The sequence below is a fragment of the Vulpes vulpes genome, unplaced genomic scaffold, assembly GCF_048418805.1.
Source record: "Vulpes vulpes isolate BD-2025 unplaced genomic scaffold, VulVul3 u000000703, whole genome shotgun sequence".
Taxonomy (NCBI): Eukaryota; Metazoa; Chordata; class Mammalia; order Carnivora; family Canidae; genus Vulpes; species Vulpes vulpes.
In genome coordinates this window covers 1,116,085-1,139,867 of record NW_027325743.1, presented here as the reverse complement: position 1 = coordinate 1,139,867, position 23,783 = coordinate 1,116,085, and the positions used below count along the sequence as shown (strand labels likewise).

Here is a 23,783-nt window from a genome sequence, read left to right as displayed (position 1 = left end):
GTTGCCCATTATATTATTGCTTATTCAAATTGGTGTTTTATTTGCCCAAGCTACCTTCTGGTCCTCTATAGACTTAACTCAACTTTTATATGTTTACGGTAGTAGAATCTAATATTTTACATGTTCACATAATGTGTCATTTTATTCAGTTTTTAAATTTACCTTTGGTAAAATTCACCATTGGGGGTCAGGTTTGACAAATGCAGTCATGTGATCAATAGCACAATCAAGTTAAAGAATAATCTTGCCTCCTTCCTCCAAGTTCCCTCAGGCTGCCACTTTGTAATCAGCACTTCCGGCTCCCTAACCCTTGGCAGTCACTGGTCATATGGTTATACCTAACCCAGTGTGTCATGTAATTGGAATCCTACTATATGTAGCTTTTTGAGACTGGCTTCCTTCATTTAGCATATTGTATTTGATGTTCACCCATGTTTTTGAATGTATTGTTAATTTGTTATAACTGAGTAATATTTTTGTTGTCTGGATATACCAGAGCTTGTTTATCCATTTGTAGTTACAGGACATTGGATTGTTTGTTAGTTTTGGGCTTTTGTGAGTAAAAGCACTATATTAATTGTGAATTTTTGCGTAAATTTATCGTTTGGGGTTAAATAACTAGAAATAAGGATTTTTGAGTCATTTGGTAAATGCATATTTACCATTATAAGACATGGCCAAACTTTTTTTCTGCACTGGCTGTACCATGTTTCATCCCCATCTGTAATGTGTGACACTTCCCATAGTTCTGCATCCTTGAGAGCAGCTGGTATTGCCAGTCTTTAATTTTGGAATTCTAATGAATGTGCAGTAGCATCCCATTATATTTTAATCTGTGATTTCCTAATGAATATAATTTTAAGCATCTTTTCATGCATCTTTTCTGCCAGCCATATGACTTTTTGATGAAGTATATGCACATATCTTTTACCACCACCCCCCTTCTTAACATTGAGTTATTTTCTCATTACTGAATTTTGTAAGATATGTGATTTGCAAATATTTTCCCTCAGTCTTTAGCTTGTCTTCTCATTCTCTTAATGGTATCTTTAACAGAGCAGATGTTTGTTTGTTTTTTATTTCAATGAAGGTAAATTTATACATTTTTGAAATGGATCATGCTTTTGGCATTTATTTTGTACTTAAGAAATCTTTTTGGAAGAATTAATATTGTTAAAATGTTCATACTACCCAAAGTTATCTATACATTTAAAACAATCCCTATCAAATTCCAATGGCATTTTTCACAGAAATAGAAAAAAAAATCCTAAAATTTGTATGGAACCACAAAAGATCCCGTATAGCCAAAGTAATCAAGAGAAAGAACAAAGCTGGAGGCATCATGCTTCCTGATTTCAAACTATATTCCAAAGCTTGAACAGTATGGCACTAGCATAAAAACAAACACATAGATCAATGCCACAAAATAGAAAGCCCAGAAATAAACTCACAAAGGAGCTAAGAACATGCAATGGGGAAAGGATAGTTTCTTTACTAACTGGGTTGAAAATTGGATAGCCACATGGAAAAAAAAAAAAAAAAAAAGATCAACCTTTATCTCACACCACATACAAAAATCAACTCAAAATAGGTTAAAGATGTAAATATAAGGCCTTAATACTACTAGAAGGAAATATAGGGAAAATCTTATTGACATTGACCTTAGCAATAATTTTTTGGTTATGATATCAAAAGCAAAGCTGACAGAAGCAAAAATAGACAAATGGGATTGTATCAAACTGAAAACCTTCTGCACAGAGAAGAAACAATCAACAAAATGAAAGGCAACCTACAGAATGGGAAAAAAATATTTGCAAATCATACATGTGGTGAGTTAATATCCAAAAAAAAGGAACTTATACAACTCCATAGCAAAATAATTTTAACCCAATTTAAAAATGGAAAAAAGACCAAAATAGACGTTTTCTCAAAGAAGACATACAAATGGCCAACATGTACTTGAAAAAATGCTCCACATCACTAATCATCGGGGAAATGCAAATCAATACCACGGTGAGATATCCTCTTACACCCGTCAGAATGACTAGTATCAAAAAGACAAGAAATAACAAGTGTTGGCAAGGATGCGGAGAAGAGGGAACCCTTGTGCTCTGTTCCCTGAAATTTAAATTGGTACAGTCGTTATAGAAAACAGTGTGGCAGTTCCTCAAAAAATTAAAAATAGAACTACTATATGATGCAGTTTCAAGTTTTGCCATTGATCATTGAGCCAATCCAAATTTAGTGTTAAGATAAATGAAATGAGGAAAACACTTAGTCATGTGAATCTAGCTATTGCCTGTGACATGAATGTAGCAAAACACCAAAGATCTCAATTCTTTTAAAAAATAAGGCAGATTTCTTAACATTGTGCCAGGGTAAATGAATGCTGCTTGAATTTGAATTTTGTGTAGAATAGGAAGTTAAGGGAAAACAGGACTTTACAAATAAACCAACTTTTTATCTCATTCTAAGGTAAGTTAGCCCTAGTGCCTCCCGTGGTTGGTGTATTTGGTCTGACTTTTATGGTTTTCTTAACTTCTGTTGTTGTTTTCTACTCTTTAGGTCCCTCAAGACCCGCTGATGTTTTCTAAGAAGGTGGACTTCTGCCGCAGCTGCCGGCTCTACCTGCCCCGCACGGAGTTCGCGGCCTCGGCCGGGCCCGGGCCTCCACCCCACGGGCGCCCGTGTCGCCGCTGCTCCGCCCTGGGCCAGGAGGCCCGGCAGCGACAGTCCTTCCTGAAGCTCAAGTGCTTACTCCGGCGGCTGCACTCTGCAGAAGCCCGTTACGAAGATGACCCCAAAATTGCTTTCCTGATGCAGGTAGGAGCAGTCGGGGTACCAGTCGGGGCAGAGTTTACTGGAAGGTTCCTGCTTTTCCACAGAAGCCTTTGAATATAAGGCTCCTTTTGTTTATGCCTATACCTTGCGAAGCTTGCCCCTCCAGCAGTTTTAGGTTTGTGTATGCAGACCTCATGCTAAAAAGTCACTCCTAGAGTTTTAGCTACTGTGATTTAAATTTAATAAGTTTTTAAGCGGTTACTTCATTTCCCCCATTTCCTTTCTTTTTTCATTAAAAGGACAAATCTTTTTAATAACACTAAGCAAATTGCTTAATCTTTATCAAATATCAATTTCTTCATTTGTAAAAGGATATAAATGACCTACAGTCACCCTGAGATTGAGGGTTAGGATGAAGATAAAGACAGTGTAAATGCATTTGAAAAGCACTGAATACCAGACAGGGAAGGTAAGATTAGCAAATGGGAGGAACCCTGGGAGCTGAAGATGCCCTCGTGACTGCGAAACTGCTCCTGCAGCTGGGCGCAGGGGGCAGAGATTTGGTGAAAAATAAGCTAGAAGAAGCATTGAAAGCTTCACGAATAATGTTCCTCTTTTAAAAAACAAACTAAATTATCTCCCCAAATAATAATCTTAAAGAAATATTATATTTAGAAAAAAAACATTTTTTTTTTCAAACTTGTTTTGACATGTAGCTACAAGACATTCAGTACCTGGTAGAGAACATCTGGGCTTCCCAGTCAGTGCTCAGCGCCTGGAATGATCTCAATGATCTGGTCCTGGTCAGGTGGGATCGGTCTTTGGAATGGTCCCCCTGGAACTGCATTCTTCTTACCAAAGACGAAGGTGTTGCTCATCTCAAGCTAACAAGTATTGAGGAGGTAAGAGAGTGGGACTTTATCTGAGGAAATAATTTAATCCTTGAAAATATTAGAGGGTAACTTTACTGCCTTTTACTGCATTCCATGCATAACTTAAATACTTCCATTGGATTAAGAAACAACATGAATAATAGTAACAAAATCTGTGGATGGTATGTGTGGCTGAGATTAAGATTAAAAAACACAGAAAAGGACAAGATAGGAGATCTGAACATCTTACAGGTATCTAAACTTGATACCACCCTCTGCTAATAACAGCAAGTTCAAGCATGTCATTCCACGGCAAATTCCACGAAGGCGAGGATTTTATTTAGCTTACACCTGTCTGTATATACCACATCAGTGCATGTCACAGACTAGGGGTTTAATAAGTATTTGTTGAATGAATAAATGAAATACCAGATATATATTAATAATCTAGAATCTGCCCTTCTTTGATTAGCCATCATGAGTCTGCCTAGCACACTAAATTCTCAAATTTTGTTGAGAATCGTGTGCATTAAATGACAATCATACTGATGGAGTATGATTCTGAGGCCTGAGGCTCCATTTTTCATTTTCTCTCAACTGACTAGAAGTGGGGAAAGGACTATAAAAATTCAATACCATTTAATTTTAGTAACTTACAAGATGAAATCTGTAAAACATTTTGATGAGCAGAATTGAGTTCATCAGAGAGTTTCACTTACACTGAGCAAGCTTGGGATCCCAAAAGCTGAAGCTGATTCTCTGCCTTCTACTGATTAAATTTCTCAACTATTAATTTCATGCAAAATGTCATTTAAGAGAAAATAAAGAAATGACTTCAAATATAATAGTCATTTTGAATGTTGCTATTTCCTGCTTGTCTTTTTATTGGGGAATGAGAAGGTATAAAAGAGGAGAAACTAGTTAAAATTTTAGCTTTTTAAAATAATTTTCCAGTAGAAGCCAGGCTTAGAAAAATTTCACTCTAGGGATCGAAAGAAAAAGCAGCATGAAATTGAAACTGTGTTAAATATTATATTTAGTAAACTAAGCTGCTTCATAAATATTTAATCACTGGAAGCATAGCCAACACTACAATATTATTTCATCCAGGACCCATAGTGGGATTGCAGTTCATTCCCAAAGCTGATACTCTACTGCTTCAATTAATCCACACACTCCCTTTGTGTATTTAATCAAATTACTGCAGTATCAAATTAAATGTTCTATTCACATGCATTTCTAATTTCAGGCTGCCGATCTTACTGAATTTCTATAAATAGAGCTAAGGTTCTCAACCAGATAATCTAAAAAAATACTGTCTTTTTATTATTTTGGACTAGTATAATCCCTTAAGTATCAATATTCAGCCTCGTTAAAGAATAGGTTATGTCTTGCCACAAGTTAAAACATTTCTAGAGTTTCCTTAATGCACAGAGATATTTGCTTTCTCAGTAAGTAAAAAAATATTCAAATTTTAAAATAATCTTGGCTCCCTGCAGTCATGACACAAGTTATAGGAAAAGCATGGGAAAAGACTGCTGTTCTCTGAACTGGAAATGAGGCAGAGCAGGTTCCTGTGGTGTGCACACTGGTCACAGTAGGAAAACAGTGGATTTAAAGTAAGGAGACCCGACCCAGTATGTCCCCATCTCTGTCACTAACCATCTTGGCTTCATAAATTTGTATAACGGTTAGCTAAAAACATGGAATCAATACAGAGGATCGGAGCAGCCCTGGTTTAATTCTGGCTCTGTTACTTATGAGCTGGGATAAGTTGAGCAAATTTGCAAGTGTCTCAGTGCTCTGATTTTCTCATCTGTAAAAAGAGGATAATAGGAAAAGGGGATAATACGTATTGGATATCTTTCCATATTATTCTTTAAAAGTTGAGGATTGTTCCTTTGCCTTATGTACCATAATGTGCTTGTCTTACCTTTAATGATTAATTTGCTATTCTATAAAGGTGCTTTGAAAACCTATAAAGTTCTGTACATGTAGAATTTACTGTTGCATAACAGAAATATGTCCTTTTTTTTTTTTTTTTTTTTTTTTAGTGAAATGTGGCCTAAGGAGTGGTAGGACATAGATAGTGCAAAGGATGAGTATTTTGACTTAGTAAATATGTCTGTAGAAAGGAAACTTAAGATAAGCCTGAATACTCCTACCTGATACTCTCTGCCAGAGTATCGTTTGCTTTGGCTCCTTTTCTCTTGTTTACCTTTGTTTTGACACTGGAGGGACCTTTAGTGAGGGGTGCCTTCCCTTTAGAAAACTAGTTTTAGGAGAAGGTACGAGTCATGTTTGTGATTTGGTTGAAAAGAAGGGTCAATTAAGATTAATAAAGGAAATAGATGGTATTTATTAATTCAACCAGAATATTTTTTTTTTTTTTTTTTAATGTGCCACATACTGTGCTAAGTGCTTGGAGAAAAACAAGGACGTGTAATGGACACAATTCTTCAGTTTCAGTTGTATTCAAGTTTGGTTGCAAATAACAGACTAAACAACTTATAATGACTTAATCAAATGTGAAGATAGTTTCCATATCAAGCAGGAAGTCCAGATGGTGGCAGTCTGGGGTCTGGATGGTAGTTCCACAGTGCTCCCAGAAACCCAGGCCCTCCGACTTTTTCTTCATCTGTATTTAACTTTTGACTTTCATTCTCATGCTTGTGGACTCTTAGAGATAAAATGGCTGCATCAACTCCTATATTCTCTTAAAAAGCTTTCTTGTAAGCTTTGTCCAATGCTTTCTGTTATATATGCATGTGTGTATAATGGCCTGAAGCTTGTCACATGCTACCCCTAGCTAGAATAAAGGCGGGAAAGCTGAGCACATCACAAAATACAAATTCAGGCCCTTGTGCAAAATCAGGCCTCTACATACCAATGGTAGAGAGAATGAGTATTGGGCTGGCAGCCAGCAGTCTGCCACTCTCATTAGAAAACACGTGGTCTATACCGTGGCAATGCTACATAACAGAAAAAGATCAAGTACTGTTCTAGCTGTGTAGGGACAAGAAGCCTAAACATTAAGAATAGAATTGGAGGGACACCTGGGTGGTCCAGTGGTTGATTATCTGCCTTCAGCCCAGGGCATGACCCCAGGGTCCTGGATCGAGTCCCAGGTAGGGATCCCTGCACGGAGCCTGCTGCTCCCTCTGCCTGGGTTCAGCCTCTCTCTCTCTCTCTGTGTCTCTCATGAATAAATAAATAAAATCTTTAAAAATAAAGAATAAAAATGGAAAGATACAGAGTCTTGATAAAGGCAGAAAGGTTATTTTCTATTTAGAAGACTAGAATGAACTCCTGAGGTGGGAATCTAGGGTGGTAGGAGGAGGAGCAAAGGAAGGTTTATACTGTCAGAATGCCGTCATGATCTTTGTTTTGGACCGTGGAGATAGTACTCATTATAGAAAAAATAACTCAGTCAAAAGTTGGTAATTGTATCAGTGTTAAAGTAGATTTAAAGAGGGAACCAAAGTGACAAGATCATTCATTCAAAAATTTTGTTTTTTGATGGTGTTGACAGATGCTTACATGAAAAAGACTCAGTTTGGGGGGGGGGGGCCTCAGTGGTTGAGCGCCGCCTTCAGCCCAGGGTGTGACCCCGGGGTCCTGGGATCGAGTCCCAGGTCGCTCCCTGCATGGAGCCTGCTGCTCCCTCTGCCTGTGTCTCTGCCTCTCTCTCTCTCTCTGTGTCTCTCATGAATAATAATAATAATAAAGGCTCAGTTTGAACCTTCAAAGGAGTATTCCTTATAATGGAGACACTTTCAAGCAGATAGTGAAATTGAAGGCTGAACGAATTAAATATTACAATTAAAATTCATAAAAGTACTTGCAAGTAAGTAAGGAAGGAGGAATTAATTTGTGTTCAGAGGTCAGAAAGAAAGTCAGGAAAGGCCTCGGGTTTGTAGTGTCCTAGGAGCAGAGCCCTGAAAGATGATGGAGTAGTAGCAGTGTTCTGGGCTGAAAGAATGGGTAAGCAAAGGCTTTCTGGGATAAGAAAGTGTGCATGCAAAAAAAAAAAAAAAAGAAAGTGTGCATGCGTGTGTGTGTGTGTGTGTGTGTGTGTGTTAACCTGGTAAAGTATATCTATGACATTTAATAGAATTTGATTTTTCTTTTCTTTTCAGGGATATGAACCCTTGTTTATTCACAAGATCAAACACAAACATATCCTGGCTAAGAACTACTTTTCTCACATTCCAGTGCTGGCTTCATTTATACTTGATGATGGTGAAATAGATGAGATCAGAAAAAAATATCACTCAGAAACAACTCCTAAGATTATAGTGGCCCAGAGGCCCAGTCCCTAGAAGATCCAGGAGTATCTGAGGATCAGCATTTTTATCCACTGCTAACAGAGGAATACAGAGGCTATACATTATGGAAATAGAATTTTATCTTTTAATTGATTTTAATTGTTTTTTGTTTCTCATGGTATCATAAGTGGTATGAAGACAAAACATCCATATGTAATGCTTTATTGTTAGATAATTAGTGAAAATTGAAATACTGTTTTGTTCCTGAATTATATTTTAAGGTAAAGAGAATATTTTATTTTCCATATTTTCACACTAAAATTTTTAAGAATTTCAAGTGCCCACTATAAAACCAGCAAACAAAAGCTGGTTTAGCTTTTGGCTCAAGTAATTTATTTTAGGTTAAATGTAGTTATAGAAGAATAGTCAGTATGTGGATGAGAGGAAACATAAAATTTTCTTTTTTAAAAATCTATACAGGTAGGATAAAAGATGCTGTTTTTTTTTTTAAGATGCTATGTTTTAATATAGCAGTTTGAATCCTCACTTTTTATTTTCTACTTTTACCTTCAATCCTTCCTAAAATCCTGGTAAAACAACTGGGGTTATTTATAAACAAACAAATGCATTCTATGCTGGAAAACAGGGTAAACAGTAGAATTATCTTCTATCTAGGAGGAAAAACTCTCAGTGAGGCAATGATGACATTCTGTAGGAAGGATAAACTTGGTTAGGCAAACTGTAACAGTCCCTTTCCCCAATAAGCTGAAGGAATTACCTTGACCACATGCATGTCAGAGACCTACAGTGATGAGCGCAGTGTGTGAGTCCATCTGAACAGGGAGTTGATGGCACATTCAAATTAGGAAAATTCAAGAACAGTGTATTTACAAAGGGACTTACTATAAAGTGAGGACAGTATTTAAGGAAACTAAAGGAATAATACAGCAACGCAGGGCCAATATGAGATAAGCTGTTTCTACCTCTAGTCTCAAATAAACCTGGGGAGGGAGAGGTCTGAGAATGCTCAGTGTAAGGGAGATAACTGAGGATCAGAAACCAACTGTCAAGGGATAGTCAACCCTAGGTGGTCTCATGAACTGGAGAAATAAATACTTCATAATTTTACACTCTCCCTTTCTCCAGTCTCCTGCTTGCATTTTCCATTGATAGAACCCAGAAGGAAAGTAGGAGAAATAGAATTTTGTTTTCATAATTCATGCAGTTTCAGGGCAAAGAGTGGAGTAGACAGTGGTGATAGTGGATCTGGATGGCTAAATAGAAGATATTTTGCTAGAAAGAAAGAATTTAAAGTGAAACTCTATAACTCAAGGGGTAGTATTTCTCACCCACGCAACATAATTCGAGAGAGAGAGAGGGGGAGGTGAGGTAATTTTTCTCCTAATTCCAATCAGTAATTAATGAGCTGTTTTCTTCAGTTTTGGGTTTAAGGAATTCAATCTCAGTAATAATATTGGTTCTATATCAATATTTGCCAATATTTCAACAACATCTTTTCTAGGATATCTACAATTATTTTTTATTTAGCAAAAGCATGGCACTTGGTGGTTATTTTTAAAGGAAATAAACATAAAGGAGGGAAGTGGTATGGTGCTGTTATTTTCAGATTTTCATAGACAATTTAGACATTCTGGGACCCTTCTAAATAGTAACTTACCAATAGGGTTACATTGGGGAGCATTCCAATCACTAATGAACAGGTAACAATTTAACACAGACAACAGTGGGTTTGCCCTGGAATGTAAGTGATTTTCACAAAGCAGTTTAGGAGAATGTCCTTGGAGAAGGAAGAGCTGGGGAGGCAAGCTTCAAGGTAGAAATTTTCAGATAGGGACCAATAACGGTCTGTGAGAATTCCTCTATGTACCCTAGGGATGAAGCAACTGACTAGACAGCATTTGCTCCTAGTATGGAAGATTGTGGAATGCAGCTAAGGGGGGTGGACCAGCTAGAGCAATTGAATTCATGTATGGAAAGGGGCAGTACCTTCAGCACTAGGAGAATAACCACTTAGGGGGCAAACAGCTCAACAGCACACAGACTTTCCCCCATATTCTGGGAAATGCCTTTCAGTCCTTCTGGAACTACAGTTCTCATTTTATACAACTATCTAAAAATCCACAGCAGAAGGGGCTAGAAGATGTATCTGGCTACAGGGACATCTGTGGGGGAAAAGTCAGGTTGCTACTCAATAAAGTCCTAACTCTAGCCATCTGGCGAGCAACAGCTTGTTTAGCAGTTGGTTCTCCTGCCTCTGTAGTATCCTCATTCTTCGAGTTTATAACCTGATGACCGTACTTCCCTTGGCCCACTAACAAATGAAGCTATAGAAAGTGTTTCCAGGGCAGCCCCGGTGGCTCAGCGGTTTAGTGTCACCTGCAACCCAGGGCCTGATCCTGGAGACCTGATCGATGGAGTCCTACGTTGGGCTCCCTGCAGGGAGGGAGCCTGCTTCTCCCTCTGCCTGGGTCTTTGCCTCTCTGTGTGTCTCTCATGAATAGATAAGTAAAATCTTTAAAAAAATAAAAATAAAAAAGAGAACGTGTTTCCTTCTTTCACCTTTATGAGGACTGTATTATACAGATAGACACCTAAGCAATACATATAATAGGACAAAATTTTATATCTTCAAATTATAAAAATAAGCTGATAAATAGTCGGTAGATAGAGTTTCAGAAATAAAAAAAAGACCCTTCTGAGGAATGAGAACAAATAGTCACTTATCAAATTTATTGATTCATGTTAAGGATATTTGATAGCACTTTTCATCCTTTGGAAAAAAAATACTGGGAAGAATTGCTATTATACAAGATAAACAATTGCTAAACTACCAAAAGCAATGCATAAATAGCAACAAACAGCAGATTTGGGGCTTTAAAGATGAAGCTAGGGATCTCTGGGTGGCGCAGCGGTTTAGTGCCTGCCTTTGGCCCAGGGTGCGATCCTGGAGACCCGGGATCGAATCCCACGTCGGGCTCCCAGTGCATGGAGCCTGCTTCTCCCTCTGCCTGTGTCTTTGCCTCTTCCTCTCTCTCTCTCTCTCTGTGACTATCATAAATAAATAAAAATTAAAAAAAAAAAAAGATGAAGCTAATCCAGAGATTTGATGGATTAGCTCAAGATTGCTCCCTAGAACTTAGAGGAAAAGGACAAATTAATGAAGTAGGTGACCAAAAATAATGTTTAATAATTTTAATCTGTCAACACTAGAAATAACATGAGTCTGGAATGGAGTAGAAAAGGAGAAACAATTGGTAAAGAGAGATTTAAAGCCAGTTTTCCTAAGCTAGGAAGATATATAACCTTAGTTGTGTAAAGAATCTACCAAGTGCTGGGAAATTTATATAGAGACACATATAGACACAATTTCATGGTATTTCTGGTTAAATGTAGTTATAGAAATTAGTCTGTTCAATACTCAAGAATATTGGACAAATTCTATAAGCATTCAAGTTGGAGAGGAAAAGTTAGCCACAAGAAAATAAAATCAATAGCAACATCATAGATTTATCTTCCCCAAAACTAAATGTCAGAAGGGAGGAACATTTCTATTGAAGGATTTTGAATTTTGCGGGTAAAAAAAAATGACCTAAGAATTTTACTGTGAGGCAAATATTTGTGAAGACATCATAAAGACGTTATTAAACAGAAAGCATATCATGAATTTCTGTGTACCCATTCTGTCCTCCAGCCAATCTTAAAACTGTGGAAATAGGTAAGGGGTTGATATAGGAGAAATAACAGCACTACAGCCTCAAGATCCTTTGCAAATGATCATTTGTATGGTTATGAAACAATGTAATGAAAAAAAATAATTCCTCAAATGAAAATCTACACTGCAAAAAAAAAATCAATCTACAAAAATAATACCCTAGCTACTCCAATAAAATGTCTACTATAGGAAGGTTCAGAGGGATAGAAGTATCCAAGTCTTTTTAATGGAAGAAGGGACAACAGGTAGGCAGGAAAATGGGTATCTAAATATATAGTTTAAAAATTTAAAGGCAACTGCTAGTAGAATGAAGATGGAATTATAAACGCATTTCAGAGAGAAAAGGGGAATGACAAATGAGAACTATTGTGAGATAAAGGGTTTGGGTTTTTGTTTTCTAAGGTTAGCAGAAGGAAGAAGCACATGTAAGAGAAAAACCAGGTTAAAAATATCACAGTGCTTCAATTCAGATAGTTCTCTAGCAAAAGATAGTTATTTTCATGTTGTATCAAGAGTGAACTAAATGCTGTGTACCAGATATACACCCCAAATGAAATGACCTATAGAGTGTTAAAAGTATGATAATTTATAAAATTGTAATAGTCAAATATAAGCAGATAACAAAAAGTGTTGGTGATATTAATTTCAAGGGAGTTACTTTATATTGATAAATTATTATTCACAATATAAATGAATAATTTATCTCTGTTAGATACAAAAATAAGTTTAAAAAAAAAAGTCACTTGAAAAACAATTCTTAGGTTTCTTGAACTTCTACATGTCTTTTGAGCAGAAATGGTAGTTCTTTTTTTCAGACTTATTTTGAAGGTTGTTTGTATAGCAAGCAGTCTTGGAAGATAGGGATAGTATTTAGTGTTCACTATAAATAATTCAGAGTCTCTAAGCCCAGGATTTCCACCCTGCAAAGAATCTCACTGCATGTGCCTATGTCATCCAGACTTTGTATCACCCGGGGGGAATTAGGGCAAAATACTGATATTTTGCCTGCTGCTTTTTCTGTGAACAATAAATTGTGCTTCATCTCTGACCCAGGAGTCTCATGTCTTCCTCTGTTCTCTATGAAATTCTGACAGGCAAATTTGTTAACTTGTAATTGGGTAGCATCTTGGACCCTTCGTAGTTGTTGACCTAGATAACTTTAAAAATGAGAAAAAGAGAAGTCAGTCAAGAGGTAGAAAATGTTTCTTTTCTCCTTCCAGGAGCACTGGGTGACTGATTGCAATTCTTCACCGTCTTGAAATGAGGCAGGATTATGTGACATGCTTTGCCCAATGGATAATGCGGGTACAATTGTCTTGTGTCACAACTGAGCATTGAAAGTACAGAGATTTCTAATTCTATAGATAGTCTTCTAAGGAATAGAAAAAGAGTGAGTACTCCCCAATTCTTGAAGTCAAGACATCCTTGACATCAAAATTTGACAAGGACAGTATGAGAAAGAGGCCGACTTCACAATGATTATAGATGCAAAAATCCTAAACAAAATATTAGCAAATAAAATTTTAAGATATATTAAAAGATTAAAAAATGGCTTTTGCTGGATAGTCTTCGTTTGCTTCTTCAGATCTGCCTTCCACCCTTCTCTGCTTTGCGCCCCGAGAGTCTGCTCTTTAGGCAGAGCATCAATGAATAACATCCTCCAGGTGCATTCGGTCACTGGGAAGCATCAGCAGGCCATTTGAGGTCTGAAAGACAGACCGAGGTTGGGTGTTTATTCCCCTGACTTCTCCAGGGGAAGAAATGATATGCTTTCTGCTTCACGTAGATGTTTTTGATCTATTATTGTCAGTGACTGCATGTATCTGCCTAAGACCGTATGTCTGGTTGTATGGTCAGGCCTTCTACTCTGTAGCTCTCTTTGAATTCTGAGATTCATTCCTTCTCTTGTCTCCTTCAGCTGATGGGTGAATTGCTTTCTTTTATAGCTAGGTTCAAGGTGCTTCATTTTTTCATTTTGATTTCCTTAAACAGTGCCCTTTGCTTTGTAAACAACCCTTTTCTAAATACTTCTCAAATTAACCACTTTGAGTGTGCCTGATAGACTCTGAAAAAACAGTAATTGGTACCAGGAACGATCCAAGCAAACAGACTTTAAAATGGATACTAGGCTTGGGCTGCTCACATATTTGAAGAACATATGGATAACCTCCTTGCCAGGGGGAAATAGGACACTGGTAATACGCAGCATGTGGTAGCATCCTGATTGCTCAAAATATCACAAGTGGTGGCATAGAACGAGGTATATGTGGAGGATAAGCATAGTGAGATCAAATGGCTGAGCCAGTTAGTCACTTTGATGACACAGATTGTGTCATAGGATGTTATTTGTTACATCAGGAAGGGTTCTTAAGGAAAAGGATAAATTGAAAGCCTCGAAGGTCCAACAGGAGGCCCAGATAGAAATTCAGAAGACCTGGGACGCCTGGGTGGCTCAATGGTTGGGCGTCTGCCTTCGGCTCAGGGCCTGACCCTAGGGCCCTGGGATCAAGTCCCGCATCAGGCTCCCTGCAGGGAGCCTGCTTCTCCCTCTGCCTCTCTCACTGTGTGTCTCATGAAAAATAATTAAAATCTTTAAAAAAAAAAGAAATTCAGAAAACCTTTATGACAACTCTATAGAAATTACTTTTCTCCTGTGTTTACATGGCAGATGTGGCTGAGGATTAAGTCTGGAGCCTGTAAGGCTTAACTGATACTGTCAGTTAAGTGTGCCCCCAGGCTAAATCTTATGCTAAGGTGAGGATGTGGTGGGGAAGAACAGCAAGGTAGGGTCTGGTATGAGTTGACCTATATACTGAAAGAGTTGTCAATTTTTATCAAGAGTCAGGGGGACATGTGTAAGAGTTTATTCTAAGACTATTAGGCCAAAAAGGACAAAACAAAAGATTGTATCACGCCAAATTCATGTGCTTGCCTAGAATTCAGGATTTAATCTGTTAGTTTGAGGCCCCAGGAATTGCTAGATATGTTAACTGAAGCCTGGACTCAAAAGTGATGTTTATCAATGAGCTCAAAATCCAAGAACTTCCCTAGAAAACATTACTCAGGAAAATGGATTGAGGTGGAAGGGATATTATATATGACTTTCTCAGATACCTCTTGGAGGTGGCAGTGTTCCACAAGAGGATCTTCACCAAGGCATTAAGAAATGCAGTCATGACTGGATTACCAGCATCCTTGAAAAGTTCTTGGTGGTGGTTCCCTACAGGCTGGAGATGACAGTGGGCATGCTGTAATGGAATTTGATAACCCGATTTGATAGAAATAATGTGATCATGAATGCTAAGAGCCAAGGGGTGAAGTTTAACCATTAGAGAAAAAGAGAGCAGAGTTATAATAAAAATCCCTAGGAGCCAAGTGATTTGACCCTGCAGGGATTTAGAACAAGGATTAAATGATAATCAGATCCACAGGAAAGAAATAGATAGCTGTATTCACTTCCTAGGGCTCCTATAACAAATTACAACAAACTGGGTGGCTTAAAACAACAAGTCATAAAGTTGAATGTACCCAGCGTCATTCCATTGTAAAGTAGAAATTGTACATCCAAGAATAGCCTCCCAGGTTTGGAAGTTACAAGTAAATCGCATGAAGTAGATACTTCAGACTCCCACCGTATAGGATCCTATTGCTTTCCCACTTACCCCTCCACAAACAACTATGGCCTCGTGGAGAGTTCCCCAAGGTCACTTAAATGGAAGAAAATAAAAAGATCTGGTTTACAGAAGGATCCATACACCATAGTGTCAATTGATGGTCTGGTTTAGGGAAAGGCCTGTCCATATGCTTCCACTGTGTCCACTTGGAAGGCCAAGGAAGACACTGATAAGGAATTCTCTCAGAGGGAAGAATTTCACGTGGTGCATCTCATTATCCACTTTTCATGCAATGGGACATAGCTGGTGGTATGGATCTATGGAGATCCATGGCACTGCCTAAGGTTAATCTACTGGAAGGAGACTTAGAATAATATTTAAAAATCAGTGATAAGGACTTTGGGGGAGATGTCTGTGGGTAAGCCTATCCTATTTAGAGCATTCCAGATGGCATCCACTGCAGAGGATTCTGTCAAAAATCAAGTGTTCAAGGTTATTCTCCTGTGTATCTCAATAAACTTCTTTTACTAGATTTTTGGTGTTTGCTCAATGGATTCATTTACAAACTAACCTCAATAGTATGGATAGAGGGGATCCCTGGGTGGCGCAGCGGTTTAGTGCCTGCCTTTGGCCCAGGGCGCGATTCTGGAGATCTGGGATCGAGTCCCACGTCGGGCTCCCGGTGCATGGAGTCTGCTTCTCCCTCTGCCTGTGTCTCTGCCTCTCTCTCTCTCTCTCTCTGTGACTATCATAAATAAATAAATAAATAAATAAATAAATAAATAAATAAATAAATAAATATTAAAAACATAGTATGGATGGAACTTATCTTTGGGTTTAACAACAGAGCTTCACCAAGGCTCTTTTGGCTACCATCATAGCCAGGTGTCTAATTTACCAACAACAGAGGACACTAATTAGCCACAAACTGATAATACTCCCCCAAGGAAACCAACTGGCGATCTGATGGATAGTTGAGTGTATTTGATTTTTTGTTGTTGTTACCAGGGAGAGGGCATTCTCATGAATATAGATATTTAAAATGCATATGGATTTGTCTTCCCTGCTTAGAATATTTCTGTCCACACAATCATTCATGGACCTCCTTATCACCGTGGTGTCATGTTTTACATTACCTTCAACCAAGAATTCACTTCACAGAGGAGGAAGTGAAGCCTTGGGTTCATGTTCACAGAGTTCACTGATCTTACTATGTCTTTACTACCGAGAAATGTCTGGCTTGTTATAATTCTAGAATGACCCACTGGTAGGTCAGTTATGGCATCATCTGAGTGACAGGACCCTGAGTATTGGAGTATTGGAGTGCTGTCTTACAGGTTACCATATACGCCTTAAATCATTGGTCAGTATGTGTTGTCTCCTTCACAGGCAGAATGCATAGGCTGGGGAAAAATGGGCAGAGCTGACTAGCGGGTGTTGCTCTCTCCTATCCTAAAAATACATACATAGACCTGGGAATAAAAGGATAAAGCTGAATGTGGCCCCTTTCATTATTATGCCACATAATCTACATAAACTTATTACTTTTCTTCCTTTCGACCTTGGACTCAATAGATTTGTAGGTCTTAATGCACAAAGAAGAAATTCCTCCAGGGAAAACAGTAATGTCACCACTAAATTAGAATTTGAGACTCACCATGCAATTCTTTAGAGAGCACAAATTGTCCAGTAAGTGTGTCTAAGTGAACAGGTCATAGTTTCTATCTTTTATAAGTTGAGAGTTACCAATACCTGGTTGAGAAAGAACATTTTGACTTTTTTTTTTAATTTTTATTTATTTATGATAGTCACACAGAGAGAGAGAGAGAGAGAGAGAGAGAGGGAGGCAGAGACACAGGCAGAGGGAGAAGCAGGCTCCATGCACCGGGAGTCCGATGTGGGATTCGATCCCGGGTCTCCAGGATCGCGCCCTGGGCCAAAGGCAGGCGCCAAACCGCTGCGCCACCCAGGGATCCCTTGACTTTTGTTTTAAGTTTATTTTATTCTCATCAGATCTCACAAAAGAGGGTCGCCTGGGTGGCTCAGCGGTTGAGCACCTGCCTTTGGACCAGGGTGTGATCCTGGAGTCCCAGGATCGAGTCCCACAACAGGCTCCCTGCATGGAGCCTGCTTCTCCCTCTGCCTGTGTCTCTGCCTCTCTCTCTCTCTCTTTGTGTCTCCCATGAATAAATAAATAAAATCTTTAAAAAAAATCTCACAAAAGACCCTAGCAATTCCAATGATATTCCAGATAGTATGCAATGTGCCTTGTTAGAGGCCAATGGGCATTTTAAGACATCATTCTGCACTCTCAAAACTCACAAAATTTTATAGAACAGTAATATATATTTAGAGGGAGAACTGAAAAAGTTTAGCCAAAAGAGTAATATACTGGATACTCTTTGCTTGAGAAGAAGGTATATCCTGTAGGATGATGTAGTCTGTAGATGTCCATTATATGCAGCTAATTGGTGGTAGCGTTGAGCTCAACTGTGTCCTTACTGACTTTCTGGCTGCTGGATCTGTACATTTCCGACAGAGGGATGTTGAAGTCCCGAGTGATAACAAAATAGTCCTAATTCCTCCCTTCCATCCCTTGTATCATTGTTGTCATTCATTCCACTCACATATATAAGCATATATATGACATATACAAACACACACGAATGTATTATTGCTATTATTTTGAACAAAATGCTATGTTAGATCAATTAGGAATACTGTTGCAGTTAGGTTGTGCTTCTCTATTTGCCTGTCATTCTCTCCAGTGTTGGGGGCAGGGGTTTGTCCTGTGACCTTACTTCTATTATAGATCTAAGAATCACTGTTGATTTTTCAATTAGCTCAGCTTTTTATTTGTTAGGGCAGAGTGGGGACTTCTAAGCCTTCACATGCTGTACCAGAAGCCCCTGGATGCTCTTGGCTTGGAAAGACTTCTTATAATCCTTCTACAAACATAAATTTAATGCACTGCAGATTTTAAAAAACATTTCTTATATTATACATCTAATACACGTGAAATAAGTAAAAGTCAATTTAAAAAAATATCCCATTAAGAATGTTAGTGGGTTTTTCATTGATGGCTTTTATGATATTGAGGAATGTTCCCTCCATCCCTACACTGTGGAAAGTTTTAATCAGGAATGGAGGCTGTGTTTTGTCAAATGCTTATTCTGCATCAGTTGAGAGGATTATATGGTTCTTGTCTTTTATTAATGTGATCTATCACATTGATTGATTTGTGAATGTTGAACCACCCCTGTATCCCAGGAAAAAAATCCCACTTGGTCGTGGTGAATAATCCTCTTAACACACTGTTGGGTCCTATTGGCTAGTGTCTTGGTGAGTATTTTGGCATTCATGCTCATCAGAGAAATTGGTCTGTAATTCTCCTTTTTGATGGAGACTTTGTCTGGTTTGGGGATCAAGGTAACGTTGACCTCATAGAATGAGTTTGAAAGTGTTCCTTCCATTCCTATTTTTTGAAACAGTAGAATAGGTGTTATTTATTCTTTAAATGTTTGGTATAATTCCCCTGGGAAGACATCTGGCCATGGACTCTGGTTTCTTGGGAGAGTTTTGATTACTGCTTCAATTTCCTTCCTAGTTATTGGTCTGTTCAGGTTTTCTATTTCTTCCTGTTTCAGTTTTGGTAGTTTATAAGTTTCCAGAAATGCATCTATTTCTTCCAGATTGCCTAACTTATTGGCATAGTTGCTCATAATATGTTCTTAAAATCATTTGTATTTTCTTGGTATTGGTCATTATTTTTTCTCTTTTATTCATGATTTTATTACTTTGGGTTTTTTTTTTCTTTTGGCTAAGTCTGACTAGGGGTTTATCTATCTTACTAACTCTTTCAAAGAACCAACTCCTAGTTTCATTGATCTATTCTGCTGTTCTTGTGGTTTCTATTTCATTGATTTCTGTTCTATTATTTCTTTTCTGCTTGGTTTAGGCTTTATTTGCTATTCTTTTTCCAGCGCCTTTAGGTGTAAGTTTAGCTTGTGTATTTGAGATTTTTTTCCAAGGCTTGTATTGAAATGTACTTCCCTCTTAGGACCACCTTTGCTGTATCCCAAAGATTTTGAACAGTTGTGCTTTCATTTTCATTAGTTTGCATGAATCTTTTTAATTCTTTAATTTCCTGTTGACCCATTCATTCTTTAGTAGGATACTCTTTAACCTCCATGTGTTTGAATTTCTTCCAAGTTTCCTCTTATGATTCAGCTTAAGTTTCAAAGCATTGTGGTCTGAAAATATGCAGGGGACAATACCAATATTTTGGTATCATTGAGACTTGATTTGTGACTCAGTATGTGATCTATCCTGGAGAAAGTTCCATGTGCAGTCAAGAATAATGTACATTCTGTTGTTTTAGGATGGATTATCCTGTATATATCTGTAAAGCCCATCTGGTCCAGTGTGTCATTCAAAGCCTTAGTTTCTTTTTTTTTTTTTTTTTTAATTAATTTTTATTGGTGTTCAATTTACCAACATACAGAAAAACACCCAGTGCTCATCCCGTCAAGTGTCCACCTCAGTGCCCATCACCCATTCCCCTCCAACACCCGCCCTCCTCCCCTTCCACCACCCCTAGTTCGTTTCCCCGAGTTAGGAGTCTTTATGTTCTGTCTCCCTTCCTGATATTTCCCAACATTTCTTTTCCCTTCCTTTATATTCCCTTTCACTATTATTCATATTCCCCAAATGAATGAGAACATAAACTGTTTTTCCTTCTCCGATTGACTTATTTCACTCAGCATAATACCCTCCAGTTCCATCCACGTTGAAGCAAATGGTGGGTATTTGTCGTTTCTAATTGCTGAGTAATATTCCATTGTATACATAAACCACATCTTCTTTATCCATTCATCTTTCGATGGACACCGAGGCTCCTTCCACAGTTTGGCTATTGTGGCCATTGCTGATAGAAACATCGGGGTGCAGGTGTCCCGACGTTTCATTGCATCTGAATCTTTGGGGTAAATCCCCAACAGTGCAATTGCTGGGTCGTAGGGCAGGTCTATTTTTAACTCTTTGAGGAACCTCCACACAGTTTTCCAGAGTGGCTGCACCAGTTCACATTCCCACCAACAGTGTAAGAGGGTTCCCTTTTCTCCGCATCCTCTCCAACATTTGTTGTTTCCTGCCTTGTTAATTTTCCCCATTCTCACTGGTGTGAGGTGGTATCTCATTGTGGTTTTGATTTGTATTTCCCTGATGGCAAGTGATGCAGAGCATTTTCTCATGTGCTTGTTGGCCATGTCCATGTCTTCCTCTGTGAGATTTCTCTTCATGTCTTTTGCCCATTTCATGATTGGATTGTTTGTTTCTTTGGTGTTGAGTTTAATAAGTTCTTTATAGATTTTGGAAACTAGCCCTTTATCTGATATGTCATTTGCAAATATCTTCTCCCATTCTGTAGGTTGTCTTTTAGTTTTGTTGACTGTATCCTTTGCTGTGCAAAAGCTTCTTATCTTGATGAAGTCCCAATAGTTCATTTTTGCTTTTGTTTCTTTTGCCTTTGTGGATGTATCTTGGAAGAAGTTACTGTGGCCGAGTTCAAAAAGGGTGTTGCCTGTGTTCTCCTCTAGGATTTTGATGGAATCTTGTCTCACATTTAGATCTCTCATCCATTTTGAGTTTATCTTTGTGTATGGTGAAAGAGAGTGGTCCAGTTTCATTCTTCTGCATGCGGATGTCCAATTTTCCCAGCACCATTTATTGAAGAGACTGTCTTTCTTCCAGTGGATAGTCTTTCCTCCTTTATCAAATATTAGATGACCATACATTTCAGGGTCCACTTCTGGGTTCTCTATTCTGTTCCATTGATCTATGTGTCTGTTTTTGTGCCAATACCACACTGTCTTGATGACCACAGCTTTGTAGTACAACCTGAAATCTGGCATTGTGATGCCCCCAGCTATGGTTTTCTTTTTTAAAATTCCCCTGGCTATTCGGGGTCTTTTCTGATTCCACACAAATCTTAAAATAATTTGTTCTAACTCTCTGAAGAAACTCCATGGTATTTTGATAGGGATTGCATTAAACGTGTAAATTGCCCTGGGTAACATTGACATTTTTACAATATTAATTCTGCCAATCCATGAGCATGGAATATTTTTCCATCTCTTTGTGTCTTCCTCAATTTCTTTCAGAAGTGTTCTATAGTTTTTAGGGTATAGATCTTTTACCTCTTTGGTTAGGTTTATTCCTAGGTATCTTATGCTTTTGGGTGCAATTGTAAATGGGATTGACTCCTTAATTTCTCTTTCTTCAGTCTCATTGTTAGTGTATAGAAATGCCATTGATTTCTGGGCATTGATTTTGTATCCTGCCACGCTACCAAATTGCTGTATGAGTTCTAGCAATCTTGGGGTGGAGGCTTTTGGGTTTTCTATGTAGAGTATCATGTCATCGGCGAAGAGGGAGAGTTTGACTTCTTCTTTGCCAATTTGAATGCCTTTAATGTCTTTTTGTTGTCTGATTGCTGAGGCGAGGACTTCCAGAACTATGTTGAACAGCAGTGGTGAGAGTGGACATCCCTGTCTTGTTCCTGATCTTAGGGGAAAGGCTCCCAGTGCTTCCCCATTGAGAATGATATTTGCTGTGGGCTTTTCGTAAATGGCCTTTAAGATGTCGAGGAAAGTTCCCTCTATCCCAACACTCTGAAGGGTTTTGATCAGGAATGGATGCTGTATTTTGTCAAATGCTTTCTCTGCATCTAATGAGAGTATCATATGGTTCTTGGTTTTTCTCTTGCTGATATGATGAATCACATTGATGGTTTTACAAGTGTTGAACCAGCCTTGTGTCCCAGGGATAAATCCTACTTGGTCATGGTGAATAATTTTCTTAATGTGTTGTTGGATCCTATTGGCTAGTATCTTGTTGAGAATTTTTGCATCCATGTTCATCAGGGATATTGGTCTGTAATTCTCCTTTTTGGTGGGGTCTTTGTCTGGTTTCAGAATTAAGGTGATGCTGGCCTCATAGAACGAATTTGGAAGTACTCCATCTCTTTCTATCTTTCCAAACAGCTTTAGTAGAATAGGTATGATTTCTTCTTTAAACGTTTGATAGAATTCCCCTGGGAAGCCATCTGGCCCTGGACTCTTGTGTCTTGGGAGGTTTTTGATGACTGCTTCAATTTCCTCCCTGGTTATTGGCCTGTTCAGGTTTTCTATTTCTTCCTGCTCCAGTTTTGGTAGTTTGTGGCTTTCCAGGAATGCGTCCATTTCTTCTAGATTTCCTAATTTATTGGCGTACAGCTGTTCATAATATGTTTTTAAAATCGTTTGTATTTCCTTGGTGTTGGTAGTGATCTCTCCTTTCTCATTCATGATTTTATTAATTTGAGTCTTCTCTCTCTTCTTTTTAATAAGGTTGGCTAATGGTTTATCTATCTTATTAATTCTTTCAAAGAACCAACTCCTGGTTCTGTTGATCTGTTCCACAGTTCTTTTGGTCTCGATATCATTGAGTTCTGCTCGAATTTTAATTAACTGTCTTCTTCTGCTGGGGGTGGGGTCTATTTGTTGCTTTTTCTCTAGTTCCTTTATGTGTAAGGTGAGCTTTTGAATTTGAGATCTTTCCAGTTTTTGAATGGATGCTTGTATTGCGATGTATTTCCCCCTCAGGACTGCTTTTGCTGCATCCCAAAGATTTTGAACAGTTGTATCTTCATTCTCATTAGTTTCCATGAATCTTTTTAATTCTTCCTTAATTTCCTGGTTGACCTTTTCATCTTTTAGCAGGATGGTCCTTAACCTCCACGTGTTTGTGGTCCTTCCATACTTCTTGTTGTGATTAAGTTCTAATTTCAAGGCATTATGGTCTGAGAATATACAGGGGACTATCCCGATCTTTTGGTATCGGTTCAGACCCGATTTGTGACCCAGTATGTGGTCTATTCTGGAGAAAGTTCCATGTGCACTTGAGAAGAATGTGTATTCAGTTGAGTTTGGATGTAAAGTTCTGTAGATATCTGTGAAATCCATCTGGTCCAGTGTATCATTTAAAGCTCTCGTTTCTTTGGAGATGTTGTGCTTAGAAGACCTATCCAGGGTAGAAAGAGCTAGATTGAAGTCACCAAGTATAAGTGTATTATTATCAAGGTATTTCTTGAGTTTGGTTATTAATTGGTTTAAATATTTGGCAGCTCCCACATTCGGGGCATATATATTGAGGATTGTTAAGTCCTCTTGTTGGATAGATCCTTTGAGTATGAGATAGTGTCCCTCTTCATCTCTCACTATAGTCTTCGGGGTAAATTTTAATTTATCTGATATAAGGATGGCAACCCCTGCTTTCTTTTGAGGACCATTTGAATGGTAAATGGTTCTCCAACCTTTTATTTTCAGGTTGTAGGTGTCCTTCTGTCTAAAATGAGTCTCTTGTAGACAGCAAATAGATGGGTCCTGCTTTTTTATCCAGTCTGAAACCCTGCGCCTTTTGATGGGGTCATTAAGCCCGTTCACGTTCAGAGTTACTATTGATAGATATGAGTTTA

General features: G+C 38.2%; 1 protein-coding gene across 7 annotated transcripts in view; it reads left to right on the top strand.

Annotated features, from left to right (window-relative positions):
• The window catches only part of LOC140596733 (IQ motif and ubiquitin-like domain-containing protein), a 136,933-nt gene that overhangs the window by 41,203 nt on the left and 71,947 nt on the right, over window positions 1-23,783 (top strand). For 6 of the 7 annotated variants that reach the window (XM_072745229.1, XM_072745225.1, XM_072745228.1 and 3 more), the window contains 3 exons: window positions 2,566-2,823; window positions 3,498-3,683; window positions 7,793-12,702. In XM_072745229.1, the coding sequence (XP_072601330.1) occupies window positions 2,566-2,823; window positions 3,498-3,683; window positions 7,793-7,975 (627 nt within the window). In that variant the 3' untranslated portion in view covers window positions 7,976-12,702. Of the gene's footprint in view, window positions 1-2,565; window positions 2,824-3,497; window positions 3,684-7,792; window positions 12,703-23,783 lie in introns of those variants that run through there. The other variant, XM_072745230.1, reaches the window with a different exon arrangement.